Source organism: Rana temporaria, chromosome 5 (assembly GCF_905171775.1).
Source record: "Rana temporaria chromosome 5, aRanTem1.1, whole genome shotgun sequence".
NCBI lineage: Eukaryota > Metazoa > Chordata > Amphibia > Anura > Ranidae > Rana > Rana temporaria.
In genome coordinates this window covers 376237530-376262389 of record NC_053493.1, presented here as the reverse complement: position 1 = coordinate 376262389, position 24860 = coordinate 376237530, and the positions used below count along the sequence as shown (strand labels likewise).

Here is a 24860-nt window from a genome sequence, read left to right as displayed (position 1 = left end):
CCATCTATTCCGTGAGGACACTCCTCCTTCCGAACTGCTTCATGGCATCCATAGATTTAAAGGATGCCTACCTACACATCCCAATAGCGGAATGCCATCAGAGATTTCTCAGACTGGCCGTGAGGTCCAGAGAGGGGATGTTTCACCTGCAATTCAAAGCACTCCCCTTCGGGCTCTCCTCTTCCCCCCGCATATTCACCAAAGTGATGGTGGAGGTACTAGCCTTTCTACGTCTCAAGGGCATCCTGGTGATAGCTTACCTGGACGATCTGCTATTCTTTGCAGACTCTCCGACACGGTTGTCCCAGGACCTCCAGGTTGCAAAGGGGATTCTGGAGAACCTAGGTTGGTTACTCAATCTGGAAAAATCCAGCCTGACACCCTCCCAAAGAGTCACTTTTCTGGGATATGTACTGGACTCAACCAGACAGATGACTTTTCTCCCAATAGAAAAGGTTCAGAAGGTGGACAACGTAATATCACTTCTTCAGAGCAGTTGCCAGCTTCCGATAAGGAAAGTCATGTCAGCTCTGGGGTTATTAACATCTTGTCTTCCTGCAGTGCAGTGGGCGGGTCTGCATTTCCGACCTCTACAACTGTTCATACTGAACATTTGGGACCACAAACCGGAATCCTTGGATTCCCTGATATCCATACCGGTTCACATCAAGAGGTCCCTTTGGTGGTGGAGGAAGGGGGCGAACCTTTTACAGGGCCTGGATTGGATCTCCCCGATTTCCAGAACAGTGACAACAGATGCCAGTGGCTCCGGTTGGGGAGCACACCTGGACTCCCTTCTGACACAGGGTCGCTGGGCAAAAGAGGACTCGCAAAAATCTTCGAATTGGAGAGAACTAAAAGCGATAGAGTTAGCCCTCAAAGCCTTTCAGAAGGAGCTGCAGGGACAGCATGTTCGAATCAGGACAGACAACTCCTCGGCAGTAGCTTATGTCAACAAGCAGGGGGGCACCAGGAGCAAGTCCTTATGGGATCTGACAAAATCTATTCTCATATGGGCGGAGGCCAATGTCTTGTCCCTCTCAGCCATACATCTGAAGGGAGAATTAAATCAGGTCGCAGACTTCCTCAGCAGGAAGAAACTGAGGGAGGGCGATTGGGTTCTGAATCAGGAAGTTTTCAGAGCGATCACTCAAAGATGGGGTCTTCCGGAGGTGGATTTATTCGCCTCAAGAGAAAATGCCAAAACTCGGCTCTTTTTTTCCCTAAACAGATGGGATGGAGCTCTGGCGGTGGACGCTCTGGCCCAAACCTGGAAGTTCTCCAGGTGTTATGCTTTCCCCCCTCCGGTTCTAATACCAGCAGTCCTGAGGAAACTGCAGGGGGAGAACACAACACTCATTCTCATCGCACCTCATTGGCCCAGGAGACCATGGTTCTCTATCCTAAAAAATCTATCGATAGAATCTCCTTGGATTCTACCAATTCGGGAGGATCTCCTTTTGCAGGGTCCAATCTGCTGCCCGCAGGTAGAGAGATGGAACCTGGCAGCCTGGCTTCTGAGGAAGAGCTGCTGAGGGGCAAAGGGTTTTCAGAACGCTTGGTTGAAACACTCCTAAGCTGTAGAAAGAAGGAGACGCAAGCCATTTACCAAAAAGTGTGGAAACGGTTTAACATCTGGTGTGCAGAAAGCTCATTCAGTGTCAACAGCTCTGTGGCTGTTTTAGAATTTCTTCAAGCTGGAGCTGATAAAGGGTTGGCAACTAGCACGCTGAAGGGTCAGGTGTCAGCGCTAAGTGTATTTTTTGAAAAACAACTAGCATTTGACCCTTGGGTCTCTAGATTTTTTAAGGCTTTGAGTAGACGGAGACCTGTTAAAACCTCCAACTTCCCAGTTTGGGATCTCTCATTGGTTCTTCAAGCCTTTACAGTAGAACCATTTGAGCCTTTAGACAAATGTAGTTTAAAAGTGATCACTCTCAAAACAGTGTTTTTAGTAGCGATCACTACTGCCAGGAGAGTGAGCGAACTCGAGGCCCTATCTATTAGGGTCCCCTTTTTTCAAGTTTTTCCGGATCGCATCATTTTTAAGACAGATCCGGCTTTTCTACCAAAGGTAGCTTCTAAGTTTCACAGAAGTCAAGAAATAACATTGCCTTCTTTTTGTTCAAATCCTGTGAGGGAACAGGAACACAAGTTTCACAACCTAGATGTTAGGAGGTGTGTCCTACAATACTTGGATTACACAAGTCAGTTCAGGAAAGCTGATTCACTATTTGTTTTGTTTTCTGGGTCCAAGAAAGGGTCTAGGGCTTCTAGACGCACGATAGCCAGGTGGTTAAGGGCAGCCATCGTTCTAGCCTATTCTTCTACGGGAGTAGAGCCTCCACAGGGTATCAAGGCTCATTCCACCAGGGCAGTAGCAACTTCCCAAGCAGAGTGTGCTGGTGCTTCCCCGGAGCAGATCTGCAAGGCTGCAACATGGTCTAGTTTCTCAACGTTTGTAAAACATTACAGACTGGACCTACTTTCAACCAAAGACCAGGCTTTTGGACGCAAAGTACTGCAAGCAGTTGTCCCACCCTAGGGTAAGGTGCTCGCTTATCCTCTCTACAGTACCTGTCCTGAAAGACGAACAGGGAAAAACGGGGTTACTTACCGGTAACATCCCTTTTCCTGGAGTCTTTCAGGACAGCACTGGTACCCACCCTCTTTTGTTGTAGGGGATATTATGGAAACTCATCAGACGAGGCCGTCAGGTAAGATGTAATTTTATACTTTTATGACGTGTTCTTGTGTCTCCCCAGCTGGCCGGAGGTACTCTGGAAAAAACTGAGGAGCTGAGGGAGGATGAGGCTTAAATTCTTAATTGGAAGGCGGTGTTTCCTGTGAGGGGAGGAGCCTGTGTCTCTCTACAGTACCTGTCCTGAAAGACTCCAGGAAAAGGGATGTTACCGGTAAGTAACCCCGTTTTTTTTTGGAAAGACCAAATATAAAAATGTCTTTCTTGGTTTCCAAATATAGTCCCAGATTTACCCATGTTGAATGTTTATTTGGAAGCCAAGCTGGGAGATAGATGACCTTAAAGACCTAAGGAAAAAAAAATCTTTAGCTAGATTCACTTTATTGGTTGATATTTTTTGATCATCAACCTTTTTGTTCTTTGCTTTTGTTTTAGGTGAACCTGGGCAGCAATCAGTTTCTGTTTTCATTAGTAGTGACCCCGGAGCTGATGCCGTGTTTTTCCTTAAGACATGATGTGGATGCACTGCTGTGGCAACCCCGTTCAGCGCCAGATGATAACCTGTGGGAGCATGCCGCTACATTCAACGCTCTTGGTAAGTGGTTCATGATACTGCTGTGCAATTTCTAAGATACAGTACATCTTCACTTAATATGAAACGGAGGATTCCAGCCAAAATCATTTTTTAGGAGTTACAAAACCTTATTTGTTTCTTTTTTTTTTTTTTTGCCCTCTTTCGCCTTTGGGTATTTTTGCTGTCATCTGAACCTGAAGCAAAGAGGCTCCCCAACAGGGACACATACAGCAATAAAATCAGTTTTATCAGTAGATTGTAGGATGCCACCAAATTACTTTTTGTTTCAGTGCCATATAACTCTTCTTGAGGCTTCCCTTAGGCTAAGCAAAGTTGCCAGCCTTTCTTTGCAAAAGCTCTTTCTCTTTCGTTCATGGATGGACACAGCCTTAATTTTGACATAGTGGGATTATCCTATCTATCTTTAGGAGTGACTAGGCAGAAGTGTTAACTTCAAAGCAGAACCGCCCCAACCCAGTCTAAGGAGAAGACTTTGCTCCCTTCAGGCCCATGGCTTGGAGGCTTTTAGTTTGGATAAATTTTTTGTTTTTTTTATTCATTTATTTAAGTTTTTCCTGCGATCTTCAGTCAACTGCCGACTGGGCGACAGGCTGGATCCCAGATCCTTGTATTCTTCCCAGTTTCGGCCATCGAGCGTGTGCCGACAATAGCTGCGCGCTGGGTCGTCCACGACATACGCGTCGCTCTACGGGTGGCCGGTTCGCTATACGCACCAGGGCTTGCATAAGGACCAGTCTACAGGGCCGAGTCGCAGTAGCCTGGCCGACAGTCATCTCCGTTACCATGCGGAAGATGCACTGTCCAGGATGCGTCCAGCATAAACCCACAGGAAGGGTAAGTAGCAAGAAGACAGAGCTGGGCATCCTTGGAGAGTAAAGGGCTGTATCCCCCTTCTCCCCTCCCCCTCCCCCTCCTTCTCCTAGGCTCTCTGAGCTAGCTGCTGGGCAGGAATTCCTCTGGGGAGCTTCACTTGGGGAACCATAAGTCACTAAATCAGTGTATAAAGCTGCATAAGAGATTCTGTTTACCTGTGTGTCCTGCTCCATGCTGTCGGCGGCCATGTTTGGTGTATCCATGCTGTATTTCTTTACTTGCACAATATATAAAGCCGCATAAGAGATTCTGTTTTTCTGTGTGTCTTACTCCATACTGTCGGCGGCCATGTTTGGTGTGTCCATTCTTTACTTGCACAAGGTATAAAGCTGCATAAGAGATTCTGCTTTCCCGTGTGTCTTGCTCCATGCTGTCGACGCCCAGGTTGGTGTCCAGGCTGTATTTCTTTTCTCACTATCGGCCATCTCCTTGTAAGCCGCATTTTTCTGGCAATTTCTGCTGAGGTGTACTGACTGCTGCATATCTCTGCTGTGGTTTTCTGCACTGTTGGCCTCTAGTGTCAGATCAGCGGCCATTGTACCATGGATCAGACTATTTTAAAAAACGGCAGATGAACAGATACACGCTGCGACTGAGCAGTCTGAAAGACTGACAAAAATCTCAGCCTCACAAACAGCCTTCGATCCCAGCTTTGGAGAGCACAGATCGACAGACACACTCTGCAGGCAGCAGCTCTGCTAGCTAAACCATCTATTACGGTTCCTGGGTGGTGAGTCCTCTGTGGGGAACCCCTCGTCTCTGCTGCAGTCAGGAGTGGTGGGTTACTTGTTTGGGGGTCCCTGTATCGGGTGTGTGGACAGCATGGCGTCAGAAGCAGACGCTTTTTCTCCGAGACACCTGAGCTGGCAATTGATGCCCCTGCACCCGATTTATCGGTGGACGCTAGGCGGCAATCCTAGTTGCCTTCGTAGCCAAGGTGGAAGCAGTGCGTGGGAGAATAGGGGCTAGAAAGCGCCCCCTCCCTCCGCCAACTGCTGGGGAGACAACTCAGATGCGTTGCCGGGTCCAGCTAGCACCCATGACCCTGGCCCTGAGGTATCTGAAGATGCGGACCAAGAACCCTCTTGAAGAGAGTTTCTTGAAAAGATGGACCTCGCCCCCGATAGTGGACCCTCCTGTGTCCACTCCACCATACCAGTGAAGGGGGCTCCTGCCTTCAAAGACCCTGCAGACGAGAAGGCTGAGGCGATCACCCACAACCTGTACACGGTAGTGTGTTGACGGTATGCCCAACCATAGTTGGGGCCCTGGTGTCTCAGACACGCACGGAAGGGGCAAAGATGCTGCTCAATGGGTTACAAGCGTCAGGCTTCCTTGAACGAGGTAGCCCTAGTGTCTTCAGGGTACAAGAGACCCATGGGCGGACGTGACAGATGCGTTAGTGGTGCTGTGGAGTCAGTACCGGCTAATCTATGCCTTCCCTCCTCTAAAGCTCCTGCCTCTTCTGCTTCGCAGAGTGGAGGCAGAGGGGATTCCTATGATCCTAATTGCTCCGAATTGGCCTCAGCGTCAAGGCGGACTGAGCCAGAAGTGGGATCGGGAACCTGTCAAAACCAGGTACCTGCCCCCCCCCCCACAAGGTGCCAAATATGCCAGCGGAAGGGGAGGAGGAGGCAGACTAGCAGAGCTTCCCTTTTTGGGGGGAGAGCCGCTGTAAATGAAGGGCAGGCTTAGTTTACCGTATTGGTCTCCTAAAATCATTCCTGCAGTGCATACAAGTGAGAAATGCAAAGAACAGCTGGCATTTTCTTTTAGTGATTATATTGATATGGGGGATGTAGATACATTTGTAAAGTGAGTTCACGTCAGACCGGAAATTTAGTTAAGGGCTCGTCAGCCCACTTTTATTAAAAAGCAAGAAAGGTCCTTACAACATAAGGTTTCCCACACAGGGGTTTCAGCGTCACACAAAATAATGTTCTATGAAAATGCTGAGCAACCTGGCTCTCCTGTCAGCAGCACTCTGGTCTCCCAGACCATAGGCTCCTCAGGCCCACTCAGCTTATGCCTACAGCCACTCACTGCATGAGCCCCACGCCTGGCTTCTGGATAGGGTTCTCCCAGCACCCTGGGCTCTCCCACCTATCAGGATCACAGGACTTCCAGCCATCTCTGTGCACTTGCTAGTCACCCCTGCTTTTTTTAGTCTTTCCAGACCCACATATCTGTCCTGACCCTCCCAGTCCTGTGGAAGAGAGGTCCCCCCCAATGTGTAGGGTCTCCCGAGAATGTCACTCCTCCTTGCTGGAGCACACCCATATCTCCACACACTGTGTGTCTAAATGGCAGAAACTGCAGCTTCCCATTTGGAACTAATCTCAGACCTGGTTTATTATGATCCTGCACACCTGTGCATTCATACAAGCAACTAGCAACGCATGAACATGGGATTGAAGGTTCCTTCTTACTCAAGACACTTTGAAACCCTCAAAATTTAGGCCCTGAAGTGTGTGTGTGTGTGTGTGTGTGTGTATGTGTGTGTGTGTGTGTGTGTGTGTATATATATATATATATATATATATATATATATATATATATATATATATATATATATATATATATATATATATATATATATATATATATATATATATATATATATATATATATATATATATATTTATTTTTTATAGTGCTACCAAAACATCTGTTGCAGCCATTTCAGTTTACAGATGTATGTTGCAACTTTGTTGCTTTAAGCAGATAGCAGCGGTAGCAATATGCTCTTCCCAGGTTACATTAGCTGATCATTAAGCCACTCATTCCAATTGTTTTTCATGTTTGCCATGTGCAACATACACATTTTCCCATATATCGCCCTGAATCTGTTGCCTCATCTTCAACTAACCCCTTCCATCTGCAATTGAGAGGAAAGTGTTTACGATGGTGTGAAAATAAGATTGGTGTTATGAGGTGCGTTTGATAGGCCTGCTGTGTGGTGAGCCTATAGCTGAACCAAACCACTGTCTAACGAGGACCATCACCCGTAACTAAGATACGCCCATGGTCATTAGGTCCTATGGAAGGTTCATCAGTCACTGCTGAATCATTTCAGGATGTTATTTTGTTTCTATGGCAACAGAACCCTAATAGAAAGAAATACATTTTCCTGAGTGAAAAGAGAAATGTATGCAAATATGAATATCAATGTAATAGCTTGCGGTTTATAGTCATGCAGTCTGATTTGATCCTATCCTTTTATAGGGGAGTAGCACAGATTAATTGTGTATAGATGTGTCATTTTAACCTGTAGCAGGCAGAACACAAAATGCTCTGTCAATAAATATTGGTTGACAACCTAGAAAATAGATAATTGAAATGCTTTTAGGTCAGATAAACATATTTGCACCATTTGGAAGACATTTAAAGCAGTCATGCTGACTAAAATACTAATAGTTTGCCTATTTCGTCTCAATACACCCTAAATTATGACTTTTATTAAAATGGATTGTTATTATAAGGTCAATCAAACTTTAATTTGTGTTTGCCATTCCGATGTGTGCCTACAGTAATGGTCTCCTATTATCGAAAGGTTATAGTGATTTTAACGTTGGTACAGGAAAAAAAAGAACACCAGATTAAATGCTGAGGAACCATAAAGAATAAATTTCTTGATCACAGGATACAGGAAACTTTATAATTTTGACTACTTGGGTTATGCTGCCACCTTCAGCTGAATAGACACTGGCCAAAAAAAAAGAAGAAATTCCCTACCCAGGCATAACCCCTCCCAGTACAACTAAATCTCAGTTTATAGCTTGTGTCCTTAGGTGATGGCTTTGCCCATAAATGTCCCTCTTAAAGTGATTGTAAAGGTTCTTATTTTTTTATTTTTTATAACAAACATGTTATACTTGCCTACTCTGTGCATGGATTTTTCAGAGAAGCCCAGATCCTCCTCTTCTGGGGTGCCCCATCAGTGCTCGTGGCCCCTCCTCTTCATAGCGTGCCCCCATGGAGAACCGGGTTCCCTGGGGCATCCGTGCAGGATCGCTCACTAGTCTTGCTGCTGCGACCATTGACACAGACAGCAGGACTCAGCCCCACACCCCCGCTCCTGTGTCTTTGGCTCCTGCTACCATCAATCCATCCATTTAAGACAGACAGTGGCTGGAGCCGCTGTGCTCGGCGCTGGAACGATCGAGTTCCGGTAAGAAAAAGGAGTGCTCTGGGGGGCAGCTGCAGCACAGAAGGTTTTTCACCTTGATGCATAGAATGCATTAAGGTGAAAAACCTTGAGACTTTACAACTCCTTTAAGATCTCCTTTTGTGGGCTTTAGTTGTCTGTGACCTTTTCTGACCACCATTTGTGCACTGAACCCACTATCCAAAGGCTGTGGACATAATAAATAATTTTGCAAACTAGCCGCAGGCTCTTCCAGATTATCCAAGTTTTACTGTTGCCGGGTCTGATCTTCCATCCTGCTTTATAGTCACTGGCTTTGACAGGCATGGCTGTTGAAGCCCAAGTCCTGAGGGTTAGGGGTGTTTTTGACTTTGTAAATCCTACCCTTCTTAAGGCAAGAAAGTTGACCTCCAGGAAGGTGAAACGTACATAGCAAACTTATTTCACTTAGTGTGAGACTCAAAAGTTTCATTCTTGTCAGTGTCTCATGGGGGGGGGGGGGCTTTTCTCTATTTTGGTTTGGAGAGGTCTTCCCTTATTGGCAGATATCGGTCTTATGCCGCAAACACACGACCGTTTTTAATGGTCTAGAAAAAAACTAAATTTTTTTCAATCTGATTATTGTTAAGCCGGCCTTGCCTACACACGATCGTGAAAAAAAATGCTCTAGCAAAGCGCGGTGACATACAACACGTACGACGGCACTATAAAGGGGAAGTACCATTCGGATCGCGCCACCCTTGGGGGCTGCTTTTGCTGATTTTCTGTTAGTAAAACTTTGGTGAGATTTGATTCGCGCTTTTCAGTCTCATATAGCGTGATGAATGTGCTATCTCCATTACGAACGCTAGTTTTACCGGAACGAGCGCTCCCATCTCATAACTTGCTTCTGAGCATGCACGTTTTTTTCACGTCGTTAAAGCCCACACACAACCATTTTTTACGACGTTAAAACCGACAACGTTAAAAACGACGTGAAAATTAAGAGCATGTTCTAAATTCTTAATGCCCATTTTTAACGTCGCAAAAAAAGCTCTGGAGCCTACACACAATCGTTTTTAATAACATAAAAAAAAAAAGTAATTTTTCACATCGCGAAAAACTGTTGTGTGTACGCGGCATTAGTCTTTCTGTTTGACACCTATCATGTCTCCTTCCTTAGTAAGTCCTTGTTTTGGGTGGCACATGGACTGCTCTGCCTGTGCATTGTGTGACCTTAGCTTGCTCTTTTTTGCCGACTGCGTCTTTTGAGCAATTCCTACATATATACAAGGTTGTCATTTTGGTTGCCATTACTTTGGCTCACATTGTCTTGGTGTTGACTGCACTCTTCTGCAAGGAACCTTTTGGTTCTTCACCAAGATCAGGTGATATTAAGACCTTCATCTTTTTTTTTACCCAAGTTAGGTTCACCTGAATCGGGACACTATTCTCATCCTTTAGTCCTAATTCTAAGAATCCTAAGGAGAAGATGCTTCACACTTTGTCCGAGCTTTTAAAATGTATCTGAAATCTACAACTTTGTTTTAACAGTCTTCCTGTTTGTTCTATCTGTAAGTCTCCACAAGGATCAGACTGCTTCTTGGTTAACCATACCTAGGTAGTTTCATCAGTTCATTTTTCCAAGACGAGTGTCAATGCTTCCTAGACAATTCATCATGAAGCTTCTGTTCCTCAAGTTTCTAAGACTGCTACCTTTTTCTTCGATTCACATTCAGTTCTGCCTCCAGGGGTTTCCCAGTACTCCCTTCGGTCTCCGATCCACATTTTCAGTCACACTGTCTTATTGCCGACCAGCCTTGATTCCAATTTGTGGCTGTACCTATATGATCAGGATCCTGTGCATGTATTTTTAACCAAGGCAACGTTGTAATTTTTCTTATACAATCACTATGTCCATTGCTTATTGTTACTGTCTGTGTTACCTTATACATTTTTGAAAAAAGATTTAAATTTGGAGTATACCGAAGTCTGTTCCCTTCCCTCTTTTTGAGATGAGAACTATTTTGGGGTCCTATCCCCTCACCCTTTCCCCCTCTTCTGTCAGCTAGTTGCTCATGCCAGTTTTGGGCTTAAGGTCTTGCGGGCAGCTTTGCAGTGAGTTTCCTCATATTCAAACTGCACTCCTATGATCCATTGGGGAAGTATAGCCAAAAAAGCTTTGGCTATACTTCTCCTTTTTAAGGTTAAAAAAAAAAATATTCCCTTTAGAACCATTTAAATATTTTATACTGGAGTATTTACAGGCTAGTAGTATTAAAGTGTTACTAAACCCAGGACCCTGCATTCACTATATCTGGTCTCCCACAGTACAGAACATGGAATGCAATTATTTTAGTAAATATAAACTGCTAAATACCTTTTCTCATCAGGACTATATAGCAGTCTTATGACTTCTATCAGTGTCAGGTTAAAGCTTGTAGGAGGAGTTTTCATTTTCCTCTGACTGCCCCCTATGATGCTGCGGGACCCCTTAACCTAAAACTCTCTAGCAATACTCACCAACCTGAGCATGTGCAGAGTGCTCCCAATGCTCTGTTCTATCAGGAGATGGATTGGTAACTTTGGAAAAAGGGGAGAATCCGAGAAGACAGGATCAAACAGCTTTTTTTTACACAATGCGCAGGATTCCACCGTGAGTTTAACAGGCATGCTTTACTGCATATACAGACTGATTTTACTGTTGTGGGTTTGGTAACACTTTCGTTCATTTTACATGATACAGTATTCTTTTGCAGAATGAGTCATCACTTTGTTTCACTTCATTCACATCAATAAATGAAAATTTACTTTGCAGACTAACATCACTGGCTCCTTCAGTAAATTGAAGTCATAGTTAGATCTGACCCAAATAAAAACAATAAACTGTCTATGGGTCTAAAAAGACTGATCTTAATACTCATCAAAAACCTCTCCGTAACTTTTCAACAGTTTTTAGAATGTCGTGATATGCAGCAAGTGTGTGTGTGTATATGTATATATGTGTGTGTGTGTGTGTGTGTATAAACATGTGTGTGTGTATGTATGTGTATATTTCCGACAACAAAAATTGAGAGCTGGTTCTCAAATTTTTCGACAACAAAATCCATTCTCATAAATTCCGTTTGTGTGTAGACAATTCTGACGCACAAAATTCAGTTTTGTCAACAGCAATTTCCAAGTCTTGCCACAGATTCTCAATTGGATTTAGGTCTGGTCTTTGACTAGGCCATTCTAATACATGAATATGCTTTGATCTAAACCATTCCATTGTAGCTCTGGCTGTATTTTTAGGGTCGTTGTCCTTTTGGAAGGTGAACCTCTGCCCCAGTCTTAAGTCTTTTGCAGACTATCTTCTAAGATTCAATGTAAAGTAGATAGTGCAGCGCTAGAGGAAAAGTCCAAATAAAGATCATCCAGGTGATTCTCTTATAAGTGACTGACAATATGAGGCATGCAGGTGATATAGCGTGGGTTAGCAGGAGACCTCCACCAATAGTAACAATGGCCGCTCACCTCATTGATAATAAAAAATCGCTTTCCCATAAGGGTCAATCCCAGGCATGTAACAGCATAATCCAAGCAGGAAAGGAATACATCTCAGGTAATATCAGCATGGATGGCAGATCTCAAGTAATATCAGCATGGATAGCAGCCATGGAATCCGATGTAAGAAAAACAAAACATAGTGTTTCTCCGCAATAACCAATATAACATTTAATAGTGAAAATACACTTACATAAAAAGCACTATATCCAGTGCTAGGAATCAAATGCAAACAAAAACGCACAGCGTGGTCCGATAGATGGCAGCGGGTGACGTCACGTACTTCCCTACCGAACGTTGCGTCCCAAGGGCGGGACTTCTTCAGCGGATGTAGGGGAGAGGAAACGTGCACCCAGTTATATACATGTATGTTGCTATGGAAAGTAAGTAGCTACAATGCAGCATATGGACCAAAAAGGTCTCTAGCTACAGGGCAATGTGTGGGACAAAAAGCTCACTGGCTACGGATCAGCATGCAGGACAAAAAGCACCGCAAAAAAACAGAAAGCAAATCACTTACTGCGGCGATCATACCTATTCAAATCTGTCAGCAGAAATATGCAAGGGGAGAGTGAATATTACTTAAAAGCCCCGGAATACATATGTTTAGCAACGACAAAAGAAAAAATATAAAAATATATAAATATACAAAAGTCCCATTTAGACAAAATGGAAGATAGAAAAAACAGGGCTGCATAATCATGCAGACCAGTACAACACATGAGGTCAACCGCTGCAACCATCGGACAAGCAAAAACATAACATTAAAACAATGTAAATACAAATATTAATTATGAACAATGTTAAAAATATTTTGTTTAAAAAAATATATGTATCTGAAAACGCATGTCAACGATCGGATAAAAACAATTGACATCAAAGTCCACATTAAAACAATGTAAATACAAATATTAATTATGGACAATGTTAAAAATATTTTCTTGAAAAAATATATGTATCTGAAAACGCATGTCAACGATCGGATATAAAACAATTAACATCAAAGTCCACATTTAACCCGTCAGGACAAAGAACATGGGTCTCATGAATCCAATAAGATTCTTTCTTGCTCAATTGTCGGATAAAATTACCCCCCCTCCAATGACGATTAACCTTTTCAATTCCCCAAAAACGCAATCCTTTTGGATTTTTATGATGGAAATCCCTAAAATGGCGGGATACATTGTGTGTGGTTTTCCCTTGTTTGATGTTATTAACATGTTCGGCTAAACGTACATGTAGGGGTCTGGAGGTTCTACCTATGTATTGCAGGCCGCAATCACATTCCAACATATAGACAACACCTACGGTGTCACAAGTGATGAGCTGTTTAATATCATATTCTTTATCAGTGGCAGATGCCACAAATTTTTTCCTCTTTTTAATGTTCACTTTGGAATGTTTGCATGGAACACAACGTCCACACGCATAGAAACCTCCCAGGAATTTGAACATTCTATTATCTGAAATGACCGGGGGATCGAGCACACTAGGTGCTAATCGATCCCTAAGAGTGGGAGCTTTCTTGTATACAAATTGGGGTTTTGCTGGTAATGCAGGTCCCAATATTTTGTCCTGTTTCAAGATAGACCAATTTTTTGAGATGATCCGTTCAAATTTTTTATGTTGGACATTATAGTCCAAGATAATTCCAAAATTGTGTTTATCATTGGGGGGAAGGCTGACATTAGCCACACGATCGGACACTAAAACAGTTCTATCTAATTGCTGAACCTGTCCAATTTCCCTCTCAAGGTGGTCTTGGTTGTACCCTTTTTGCACAAATCTATCAGCCAAAACACGAGATTGGTCAACAAAGTCAGACTCAGTGGTGCAATTACGGCGTAATCTAATAAATTGCCCTTTGGGGATATTACATAACCAAGATTTGTGATGGCAACTTCCCAATGGTATGTATGCATTCCGGTCTGTAGGTTTGAAATAATTGGTGAGTTTAAAATGGTCCGTATTTTTGACTATGGTCAAATCTAAAAAGACAATTTTTTCATAGTCAATGGTCCATGTGAGTGTAATATTTTTGTTGTTATTATTGAGACCACTGATGAAGGTATCCAATGAGGACCTCTCACCATTCCAAATGATGATGAGGTCATCGATATAACGACGGTAACAGACTAACTCAGGGGGGCGATGTTGGAAAATCGCCTCTTCCTCCCAGTGGGCCATGAAAATATTGGCCACACTGGGAGCAAAACGAGCGCCCATGGCAACTCCCCTTGTCTGCAGCAAATAGTCTCCATTATACCAGAAATAATTTCTGGATAAGCAGAAATCCAAACAGCCCAAAAGGAATTCTTGGTGTCTCCCTGATAGTGTTGATGTGGAAAGGGCCCATTCAACAGACGCCATAGCGTCACTGTGTCCTATAATAGTATAAAGCGAACTGACGTCCGCAGTGACTAATATACTATTAGTGGAACAACCAAGAGATTCCAATATTTGGATAATATGCTTAGTGTCTTTCAGAAAAGCAGGGGTTTTAACCACTAAAGGTTGCAAAAACGAATCTATATATTGGCCCAATCTGGCCGATACCGAGTCGATCCCATTGACAATGGGCCTCCCAGGCGGATGGGTACTATTTTTGTGGATCTTTGGCAAGAAATAAATAATGGGGGTTCTACAAAACAAGGGATCGAGATACAACGCCTCTTTTTTAGTAAGAATCTTTTGATCCCTCCCATCTTCAATGATATGATGAAGTTCATCCTTGAAATCAAACATAGGATCTTTAGACAATACCCTATAGGTATCACTATCAGAAAGAAGATTACTCATTTCAAGTTGATAATAGTTTTTACTGAGGACAACGAGACCCCCCCCTTTGTCCGCAGGGCGGATAACGATGTCTTTCCTTTTTGCCAAGGATTCAATACCCCTTTTAATGTATTGAGGATCCAATACCTTTTTTACCTTCAATGCTTCCAAGTCATTTACAACCATGTTCTTAAAAACATCCAAAAACTTGTTCTCTTTATTAAGAGGGTTAAAAGTGGACTTATTACGCAAACCTGAGTGATAGGAATTAGCAATAGGTGCCGCTGTACTAGTGGGCTTAGACAGGAAATACTTTTTCATGTTAAGTGTCCTGATGTACTTTTGCAGGCTAATGTACGTTTGAAACTTATTCAAATTCTTAGTGGGGGCAGTATTTTACTACATTGCCCTGTATTTTACTACATCCATCTTCCCATCAACTCTGAACAAGCGTCCCTGTCTCTGCTGAAGAAAAGCATCCCACAACATGATGCTGCCACCACCATGTTTCACAGTGGGGATCGTGTGTTCAGGGTGATGTGCAGTGTTAGTTTTCTGCCACACAAAGCATTTTGCTTTTTAGGCCAAAAAGTTTAATTTTGGTCTCATCTGATCAGAACATCTTCTTCCACATGTTTGCTGTGTCCCCCGCATGACTTCTCACAAACTGTAAACATGACTTCTTATGGCTTTCTTTCAACAATGGCTTTCTTCTTGTCCCTCTTCCATAAAGGCAGTAGGTTTGCAGTTGTGCCATACTCTTTCCATTTTCAGATGATGAATTGAACAGTGCTCCGTGAGATGTTCAAAGCTTGGAATATTTTTTTATAACCTAACCTTGCTTTAAACTTCTCCACAACTTTATCCCTGACCTGTCTGGTGTGTTTCTTGGCCTTAATGATGCTGTTTGTTTACTAAGGTTCTCTAACAAACCTTTGATGGCTTCAAAGAACAGCTGTATTTATGCTGAGATTAAATTACACACAGGTGGACTCTATTTACTAATTGGGTGACTTCTGAAGGCAATTGGTTCCACTAGATTTTAGTAAGGGGTATGAATACAAATGCATGCCACACTTTTCAGATATTTGTAAAAAAAATCCTTCCACTTCACAATTATGTGCCACTTTCTGTTGGTTTATCACATACAATCCCAATAAATAACATTTATGTCTTTGGTTAGAACATGACAAAATGTGGAAAATGTCATGGGGTATGAATACTTTTTGAAAGCACTGTGTATATTTGTGTATGTGTGTGTGTATATATGTATATATATATATATATATATATATATATATATATATATATATATATATATATATATATATATATATATATATATATATATATATATATATATATATATATATATATATATATATATATATATATATATATATATATATATATATATATATATATATATATACACACAAAGGCAGCACAATTGTGTAGTGGTTAGCACTTTCATCTAGCAGCAAAAGGGTCGCTGGTTCGAATCCCGACCACGACACCATCTGCTTGGAGTTTCCATGTTCTCCCTGTGTCTGCGTGGGTTTCCTCCGGGTACTCCGGTTTCCTCCTACACTCCAAAGACATGCTGGTAGGTTAATTGGATCCTGGCCAAATTGGCCCAGTATATATATGTATATATGTGTGTACGACTGTGTGTCCCAAGCGTGTCAAGATCCTACGGGGTTAATGACCACACCAGCCGGGAAGAAACTGGCTGCAAAAAGCACCTAGAGGCGATTCAGTTTGCATGTGTAGCGCTATACAAGTCATTAATTCATATATATGTATATGTGTGTGTGTATATATATTTTACACACACAAAATCATTATATCCTGCTGAATGTTGCAGCACTGGTGCACATTAAATGAGGTTAGGTTAAACCATGTTGATTTTTTTTATTGATTTTTTTTTTCGTGAAAATCTGTTTTCTGTTTTTCTGTTCCAGGTTATGTTCAGGCATCAAAGCGAGACAAGAAGTTTTTCACTTGTGCTCCCAATAGCTCATATGCTGCCTTGTGCGAGTGCGTGCGCAGGATCTTTATCTACCGCCAGCCTACTCCAGTGGCCACCGACTTGTACAACAGAAAAGAAGGGCGCCGCGTAGGACAGGTTGCTAAGCAGCAGGTAGCGAGTCTGGAGACCAATCATACTATCTTAGGCTTTCAAGCTTCCAACGATCGCCTGTTTGTTCTAACCACAAAGAAATTGTTTGTAATACGAGTAAACAATGAAAGTTAATTGGTCCTCTCTGCTTACCTTTCATCTCCATTCACTGCCAACCAAAATACTCCTACAGAGGCTTTTCAAGTCTGTCGTCTATGCTGGAGCATGATTCAATTTTTTTTAATGATTTGTACTTATGGGTCAATAAAATATTTAAATCCATCTTTATGTGTGCTTTATAGGTTTTCGTCATAAATTACTGTACATTCTCTGTATTTCCCATTCCCAAAATAATGGCCTCTTGCTAGGTTTCTTCATGAAAACAATTGTCTATGTGATCCATACTATAGAGCGCTATGTTGTTATACAGAACATAAAGCAATTGTCAATGTGAATCAATGCTTATTGTGGAAGATACTTCTGAATCACAGTTTGTCTGTAGTACTTCCAGACTGGAGGATTTTTTAGAAAGCAATACTGTAGAACTGAATCTTGATACAAGTCTTATATTGTGTGACTGATGCCCATGGTAAGTATATATAGAAGTGATATAACATTTCTGTTTATTTTGTGTGCATACACACTTGTAGGGGAACCACTGTTACAGTTACTAGTTTTGCTAATTTTCTTGACAAAAGTCAATTGCCAGCATGCGGAGTAGGTCAGTTTCTCATTCAGACTAGATTGATACCTATGCATGTGTTAAAGCAGCCAAACCAGCCAAAAATAATACTATATGAATAAAGCAGTATTCGTCTTTTAAATCCTTAAATTTCCCCCACTGTACTTTTTTTTTTCTGCCACTAGATGTCCTCTGGACAGTGAAAGGAGAAGCAGCACAGCGATGAGGTCATCTCTCTGTCACTCTGCTTTCTTTGTATCAGTGCGCTTCTTGTCAGCGCATAAAATGATAGACTACTTTTGCTGGTTTCTTTCTCACACCCTAGCCCTGCTGTACAGAGGGATGCAAGAGGTGGATTTCGTTAAAAAGGTTAATTTATTGATGTAATAATAAATACAGAGCTTTATTAAGTTGTGTCTCTTAAAACTGGAGTCCAATTCAACACCGTGCATGGTAAAGCATAAACAGCAATGGGTTGTGGTGTTATTATTTTTTGATCATGCATCACGGGACACAGAGCCTTAATTACTTAATGGGTTATGTAGTCACCACAGGTTTGTCTGTAATGTCTCTCTGCAGAGGTCTGGGCTCTGGGATCCAGACTTTGGTGTACTAATACATCTGTGGCACGAAAAGTTTCTGGCAGAGTCTTCTACAGGTCCAGGTATGAGGTTTTCTCTAATAAAACCCTTGGTAAACCTGAAGGTTGGCACAACTTGCCCGCCGTGATAGGTGAAAGCTGGAACTACTTTGCGTAGTACTGCTATTTATGTATTATCTTATTTTGAGTAGGATGTCTTTCCTGGTTCTCACCACTGGAGGGAGTAAGTGCAAACCTGCTGTTTTCTTACATAAGCCTTCCAGGATACATGCTCAGTGAAGTCTGTCAAATATAACACCACTCACCTCCTTCCACTGCAGGCTCTGCCAAAATACGCATATAGGGGTCCATAATGATGCCCCCAGTACTCTCTCCCCCCTCTTCCTCGTCTCCTGGGCGCCGCCATGACAGTGGCGCATGCTCATGCGCTTTTGCTTCCTCAATGAGACATGGATAGGGGGAGGGCCAAGTGGTTGCTAGTGATCCTTGCGCAACGCAGTACACCTACTGTAAGCAGCATGGACACAGAGCTGTGGGCTGTAAGCATCCCTGTGGATTGAACCAGGCAAACCTAAGACTCCTACTTGACATCAGGTTGTGCAGCGAGACGATATTTTGTGCATTGTAAGACTATAGCACAACAGTGATTGCATTTGTATTTGTGGATAGTACCTTTGCTTTGCAGTAAGGACTATGTCCATGAGAAGAGGGTCTAGGGCTAGTAAAAGGGGCACCAGAAAATCCCTGTGCATGGCTAAGGATTCTGAGCTTGCCTGCAGTTTACCACCCCCCTCTGTCAGCCTATAGCAGCCTCACAGGACGAGACCCTGTCTGGTTTTGCAGCGTCTCCTATGGCAGCTCCTGTATACATCACTGAGGACGCTTTAAAAGTTGCTTTGGATGGCTTAGAAGGAAGGATTGCTAATATTGTCGCAACCTCCTTGAGAGATAGCAGAAAACGGGGTAGATCCTCTTCATCTGCTCTGGCTCTCTTTTCAGATGAGCCCTCTGAAGGTGAAAAATCCCTCTCTGGAGATGAGGGTCATGTGCAGTCTGAGGATGAGAGGATTCCTGCGACTTCTCGGTCGATAAAGATGCAGGTGCAATATTATGCAGAAATTGTGCTTGCCACTTACAAATTGCCTCCTGTTGAAGCATGGCCGTCTGTTTCCTCTTTGGGATCCCGGAAATCCCTGCAGGCTGCATGCGCCTTTCCAGTTCATCCCTTGCTGGATAAACTGTATGATGACTTGGTTCACCCAGATAAACTTTTTTCTCCTCCTGGGCAGTTTTACCTCCTTTATCCTATGGAGGAAAGTTTTAACAAGAAATGGGGGCTACCTGCTATTGGTTCAGCTATTTCTTGTGCAAACAAAAACCTGATCTGTCCTTTAGACAATGCGCAGGGTTTTAAGGATCCAACTGATAAAAAGCTGGAGTCCCTATTAAAAGCCTCCTCTTCCATGGCTGGGGCTGTAGTACAACATGCAGTTGCAGCCATTGGTGTATGTCCGTTCCTCAAGAAACAAATGAAGCAGATGATTAACCTCCTCCCTACAGAGGAGATTGAGGTTTATGAGGACCTTCCTAAGGCCTTGTGCTTTGCGATTGATGCGATTATGTTCTCTGTTCAACAAGCATCTTGCTTGAATCTCCTGCAGGTACACATGCGCAGGTCCCTTTTGTTAAAACATTGGGAGGCCGAGGCTTCTTGCAAGAAATACTTGGCAGTGTTCGCCTTTGGGGGTGAACGCCTGTTTGGGGGATGAGATGGATAAATACATCCAAAAGATTACCGGAGGCAAATCTACTCTATTTCTGGTTAAGAAGAGTAAGCGTCCCTCATTTAAACGTACTCTTTCTCCAGCCCCTGGAAACTCAGTCTCCAGGCAGTGGTGACGGTCTCCCCAGTCTAACACTAGGGGAAAAGCCCAAGGGCAGAAAAGAACTTGGGGTTCAAAGTCTAAACAGACCCCCAAAACTTCCCTATGAAGGTATGCCCCTGCTCGGTCGAGTGGGGGGAAGGCTGCTGCATTTTGCAATCGCCTGGCGGAACGAAGTTCAGGACAAGTGGGGTCATCGCCACAGTGTCCTCAGGCTACAAGCTAGAATTCAGAGAACTTCCACCACTCCATTTTCTGAGATCAGGAGTTGCCAAAGATCCAGAAAAACTAAGGCCTCTACTGCTGGCCTTGGAACATCTGTTGTCCCAAGGAGTAATATTGGAGTTGGCTTCGGAGGATCAGGGGTCAGGATTCTATTCAAACCTGTTTACGGTTCCAAAACCAAACGGGATGTCAGACCTATCCTAGATCTGAAAAGTCTGAATCTGAACTTTCGCTCCTTCCACATGGCAGTCACTTTGGCATGCAGTGCATCATGTTGAGTTAGCTACAGGATGCTATACAGGTCCAGAGTCATGGTTCATCAGTGGTGCAGTCCAGTCCCTTTTAGATCCCTTCAAGGGTATTCCCATGATGCCAGTAACCAGGATGGGGTGATCCATATAATTCTGCTCCAGTGTGAAGACATCTGCAATCTGGGTTTGTGCCCTTTCTGGTCCCAGCAGTGAAGATCACGAGAATCTAGCACTTCACATGGCAGATAAAGGTTCAGAGGGCCTTACCCACTCAGAGTTGACATCTCAAGGAAGAGGGGCAATGGTCTCTCACCAAATGCTTGCCTCTGTCATAGTTCTGCTTAATTTTGTGGGATATCTCAACGAGCTCTTGTTAATGGAACAGTCTTCCTAAGCCATGTCAGCCAATGTCCAACGGACAGTGCAGACTCTGCAAAGATTTAGATGGATCCCTAACTTTGGAAAGTTGTCTCTGAAACCAACTTGCCAATTGGAGTCCTTGGACCTGATGTTGGATATGGCACTGTCCAGGATCTTCCTGCCATGCGACAAATTTCTGTCCCTCCGCTCAGACGCCCAGACCCTTTGATCTCTTTGGTCTTGGGCCTGATGGCAGCCTCCTTCAAGGCAGCTCTGTACGCACAGTTTCAGTCCAGCCTTTTGCAACTCAACATTCTGGCAGCATGTCAGACTCGGTTTCTAAGCATGGTTTACTTCAAACACTGTGCTGGAGTTGAGGAAAACTTTTCCCCCAAAAGATGTAGAAAGTTATCACAATGAATGCTAGCCTATCGGGATTAGGCGTCCTGTATGCCTTGGTCATCAGAGGAAGCCCTGTTCCCATTAACACTCTGGAACTCAGTGAATTAAATGTCCCTTCAATGCTGGACCTCTAAGCTGAGAGGTCATCTGACCAGAATCAAGTCTCACAATGTCAGGGCAGTGACCTACATCAACAAACAATGGGGGCACCAGAAGTTGCAACGAGAAGTGGACTTGATTTTTGGGCACGTTCCAGCCTTGTCCACCATCTACATCCCAGGCATGAATTATTGGCAGGCAGACTTTCTTAGCTGTCAGCATCTGGATCATGGGCAATTGGCTCTCCAAGTCCTTTGCCATATGTAGGGGGTGCTGAGCGTGGATCTTTGAGTATTCTGATTTTACTACAAACTAGACATACACACTTTCTTGAAATCTGTTCAACCTCATGTATGCCTTTCCACCTCTACAGCTCATCCCTCGTCTGTTCAGTATTGAGATGGAGGGCATTTTAATTATCCGCAATGCACCGAACTGGTCCAAGAAGATTTTGGCAAACTCGTCTAGATCCCTCAAATCTTCTGTCCCAGGGACCAATTCATCATCCAACTTCTCGCTCGCTGGCTTTAAAGGCATGGCTGTTAAAGCACAGGAACAAGCGCTTATGAGAATCAGATTTATGCTACATTGGTGGCCATTAGATACCCTTATATTGGTGGTTAGTGTTGTGTTTGCTTACACTAGTTGGAAGAATGATCTGTTATCATAGTGGTTCGAGAAATTTCCCCGTACAGACAGCCAAAAAAACATGGTGTCAGTAGTTATCCTAGTGAAAATAGTAGAGGATGTTCTAGATCTGTGTTACTAACACTGCTGGGTGACTGCAGAAAATGGACAGGCAATGTCATGTACTAGATCAATCCATCACTACTCCACCCCTACCAACCTCTGGAGAAACCCTGACTAGAAAAGTTTTAATTTCTTTCATCACATGCTGTTCCTTCTATTTACTACTTTGTCTCCTGATGAGGTGATCTGAGCGATATCAATTTAGCATTTCTTTTTGCATGTAAATGAGGATTAAAAATGATCAAGTATGGTATTTGTGATTACCTATTGCTTCGTTACAATATTTGTAGAATATTCATTTCATTTGACTAATTTAGAGAAAGCTAGTGCATGGCAATATATCTGTTCTGTTTGCAGTGCGTTGTGGCCCCCTGGACCCTGTGTTACTACTGACCCCCCATCTCTTCAAATCTTCCTTACATTTTAGGATAGCCATAGACCATTCGAATCGAACCATGTATGGGCAGGCTAAATGTACCAAGTTGCTCAATCTACCTATAGTTGCAGTAAAGAAATTTGCACCGTCTATGTCCTGTCTTAATAGGGCATTACTAGGCTATCTCCTAACACATAAAAAAAAAAGTACACTACACGTTGGTGATCTTTTGATCTCATCCATGTTGTTCAGACAGATTTTCACTTCTCAACTCCGATATACACTATAAAACTTATAATCTAAACTTGTCCCCAGGCAACGTTTAAATCATAGTAAGGGTTCATTTAAAATGTACAGCTCCTGTTAGGAATCCTACACAAACAAGATGCACACTGACATGTTGAATTGAATGTGTTAAGCCAACTGTCACAAAACATTGTAACAAGCTATTTAGCTCACCTTGTAAATTCCGGCGCCATTAATCTGAGGATTCCTGCATCTGGAATGATGTGTGAAGAGCTGCAGTCGCTCATGTGATTTGACCCTCGGGACACAAGCACACTGGGCATTAGTGCACCCAGGAGGAATCGGTGCAGGGCCCCATCTTCGGCAGGCTGGAAGCCATTGTGGTTGGATGAATAGACTGAATACTTGGGTTCCAGAGATTCATCCCTGAACGCATAGGGCCTTAAATGTGAGTTCCATTCAGCACAATTTTCAGCCTTGTCCAGTCGCAGTGACTTCCGTCACTGTGACTTGACAGGCTGCATGCAGTGGGACTGGGAGCTACAGCTGAGTCTTCTGGGTGCACCAGGATTGGCCACACACAGGCTAAATGCCCTGTGGGTATATGGCTTTTATCAAGGAAAGATGAAGCACATATAAAAGTGGTGAATAGTAATAAAGGAGATTGGCTTGATAAAGCACATCCAGATTTCTTTTCACTTGATTGCTACAGCTGCGACTAGGCGGGCACCCTACCTCGAGTAGATTATGCCGGAGACAGTCAGGCAGGAGATGGAGGCAGTGTGAGTCTTTCTGTGCAAGTTTCCCAACATTGGTGTTAGCAAGACGAATAGTGTCCCATCGATGGTGTTAGTAGGAGGTACAGTGTCCCATTGTTGGTGTTGGCGGGAGGAATAGTGTCCCGTCGTTGGTGTTGGCGGGTGGAACAGTGTCCCATCGTTGGTGTTGGTGGGAGGAATAGTGTCCCATCGTTGGTTTTTGTGGTAGGAATAGTGTCCCTTTATTTATATCAGGGGGAGGAAATATGTTCCATCATTTATATCAGTAAGTGGAATAACACCCCGTTGCTTGTGTCAGTGGAAGGAATAGTGTCTTAGCACTGGGTTCTGTGGTAGGTATAGTGTTCCATTGTTTGTCAGCGGGAAGAATTATGCCCCATCATTGTGAGTGGAAAAAAAAATGCCTCATCGTTACTGTCAGTGGGAGGAATAGAGCCCCATCATTAGTGTCAGTGGAAGGAATTATGCCCCATTGTTTATATCAGTGGAAAGAAACTCTCTCCTTCAGACTTTAGGGGGGCTGGACTGTGGCCAGTGTCAGTGGGAGGAATAATGCCCCATTGTTGAGGTCAGCCTGAGGCATAGTGCCCCAATATTGGTGTCAGTGGGAGGCATACTGGCCCTATGTTGGTGCTGGTGGGAAAAATAATGCCCTATAATCGGCGTCCGTGGCAGGAATAGTGACCCATCGTTGGTGTCAGTGGTAGAAATGGTGCCTCGTCATTGGCATCAGTGAGAGAACTAGTACCATATAATTGGTGTCACTGGGAGATATAATGCCCCAAGGGCCGAATAATGGCAAAGGGTCGCAAATGCCGTGCGGGCTGCAGTTTGGAGACCAATGATTTCAACTTTTTCAGCACAGAGCAACCCTAGAAATAACTTTCTGGTCTCGGGGAACCCCTGCTAAAATTCCTATATGTACATCTCATGATACATTAGTGTGATAATTAGTGGGAAGAATTTTTCTTACACTTGTGGTCGCTGGGAAGAATTACCCCCTTCTGGATAGCACAATAGATTATCTGTGTCAGTAGGAACTTATTTGGAAGGCACAACTTGCTCATTGCTCAAAGAACCCCTAACAACCTCTAGAGGAACCCTAGGGTACCATGGAACCCTGGTTGAGAAACCCTGATCTAGAGAGATTTGTTTAAAAGTTATTGCTGTTTGGTAGGGTTTATAAATAAGCCGAAAGAGTATGCTCACATACTGTATATCTACAATTTAATCAACTATGAGCAACTCATCCCTAACTATGTAATCCAGCCTGAATGGCCTGATGGTAATAAACCTCTAGAAGAGCACTTCAAGCAAAGTGAGTATGTGTAAGTTTGTACATTACAACCTTTCAGAGTCATCCAGCAACTTCAAGCAAAAATGCAGCCTAAAATAAACAGTCAAATGTCCTTCTGAATCCATTAAAAAGTTTTCACAATTAAACAGAAAGGGATTAAAAAGGCTG

At 43.2% G+C, this 24860-nt stretch overlaps 1 protein-coding gene across 1 annotated transcript in view; it reads left to right on the top strand.

Annotated features, from left to right (window-relative positions):
* NUDCD1 (NudC domain containing 1) overlaps nt 1-17023 on the top strand; it is a 221423-nt gene extending 204400 nt beyond the window's left edge. The window contains exons 9-10 of the mRNA XM_040354855.1: nt 3137-3296; nt 16584-17023. Of these exons, the coding sequence (XP_040210789.1) occupies nt 3137-3296; nt 16584-16876 (453 nt within the window). The 3' untranslated portion in view covers nt 16877-17023. The remainder of the gene's footprint in view (nt 1-3136; nt 3297-16583) is intronic.
* The last annotated feature ends 7837 nt before the right edge of the window (nt 17024-24860 follow it).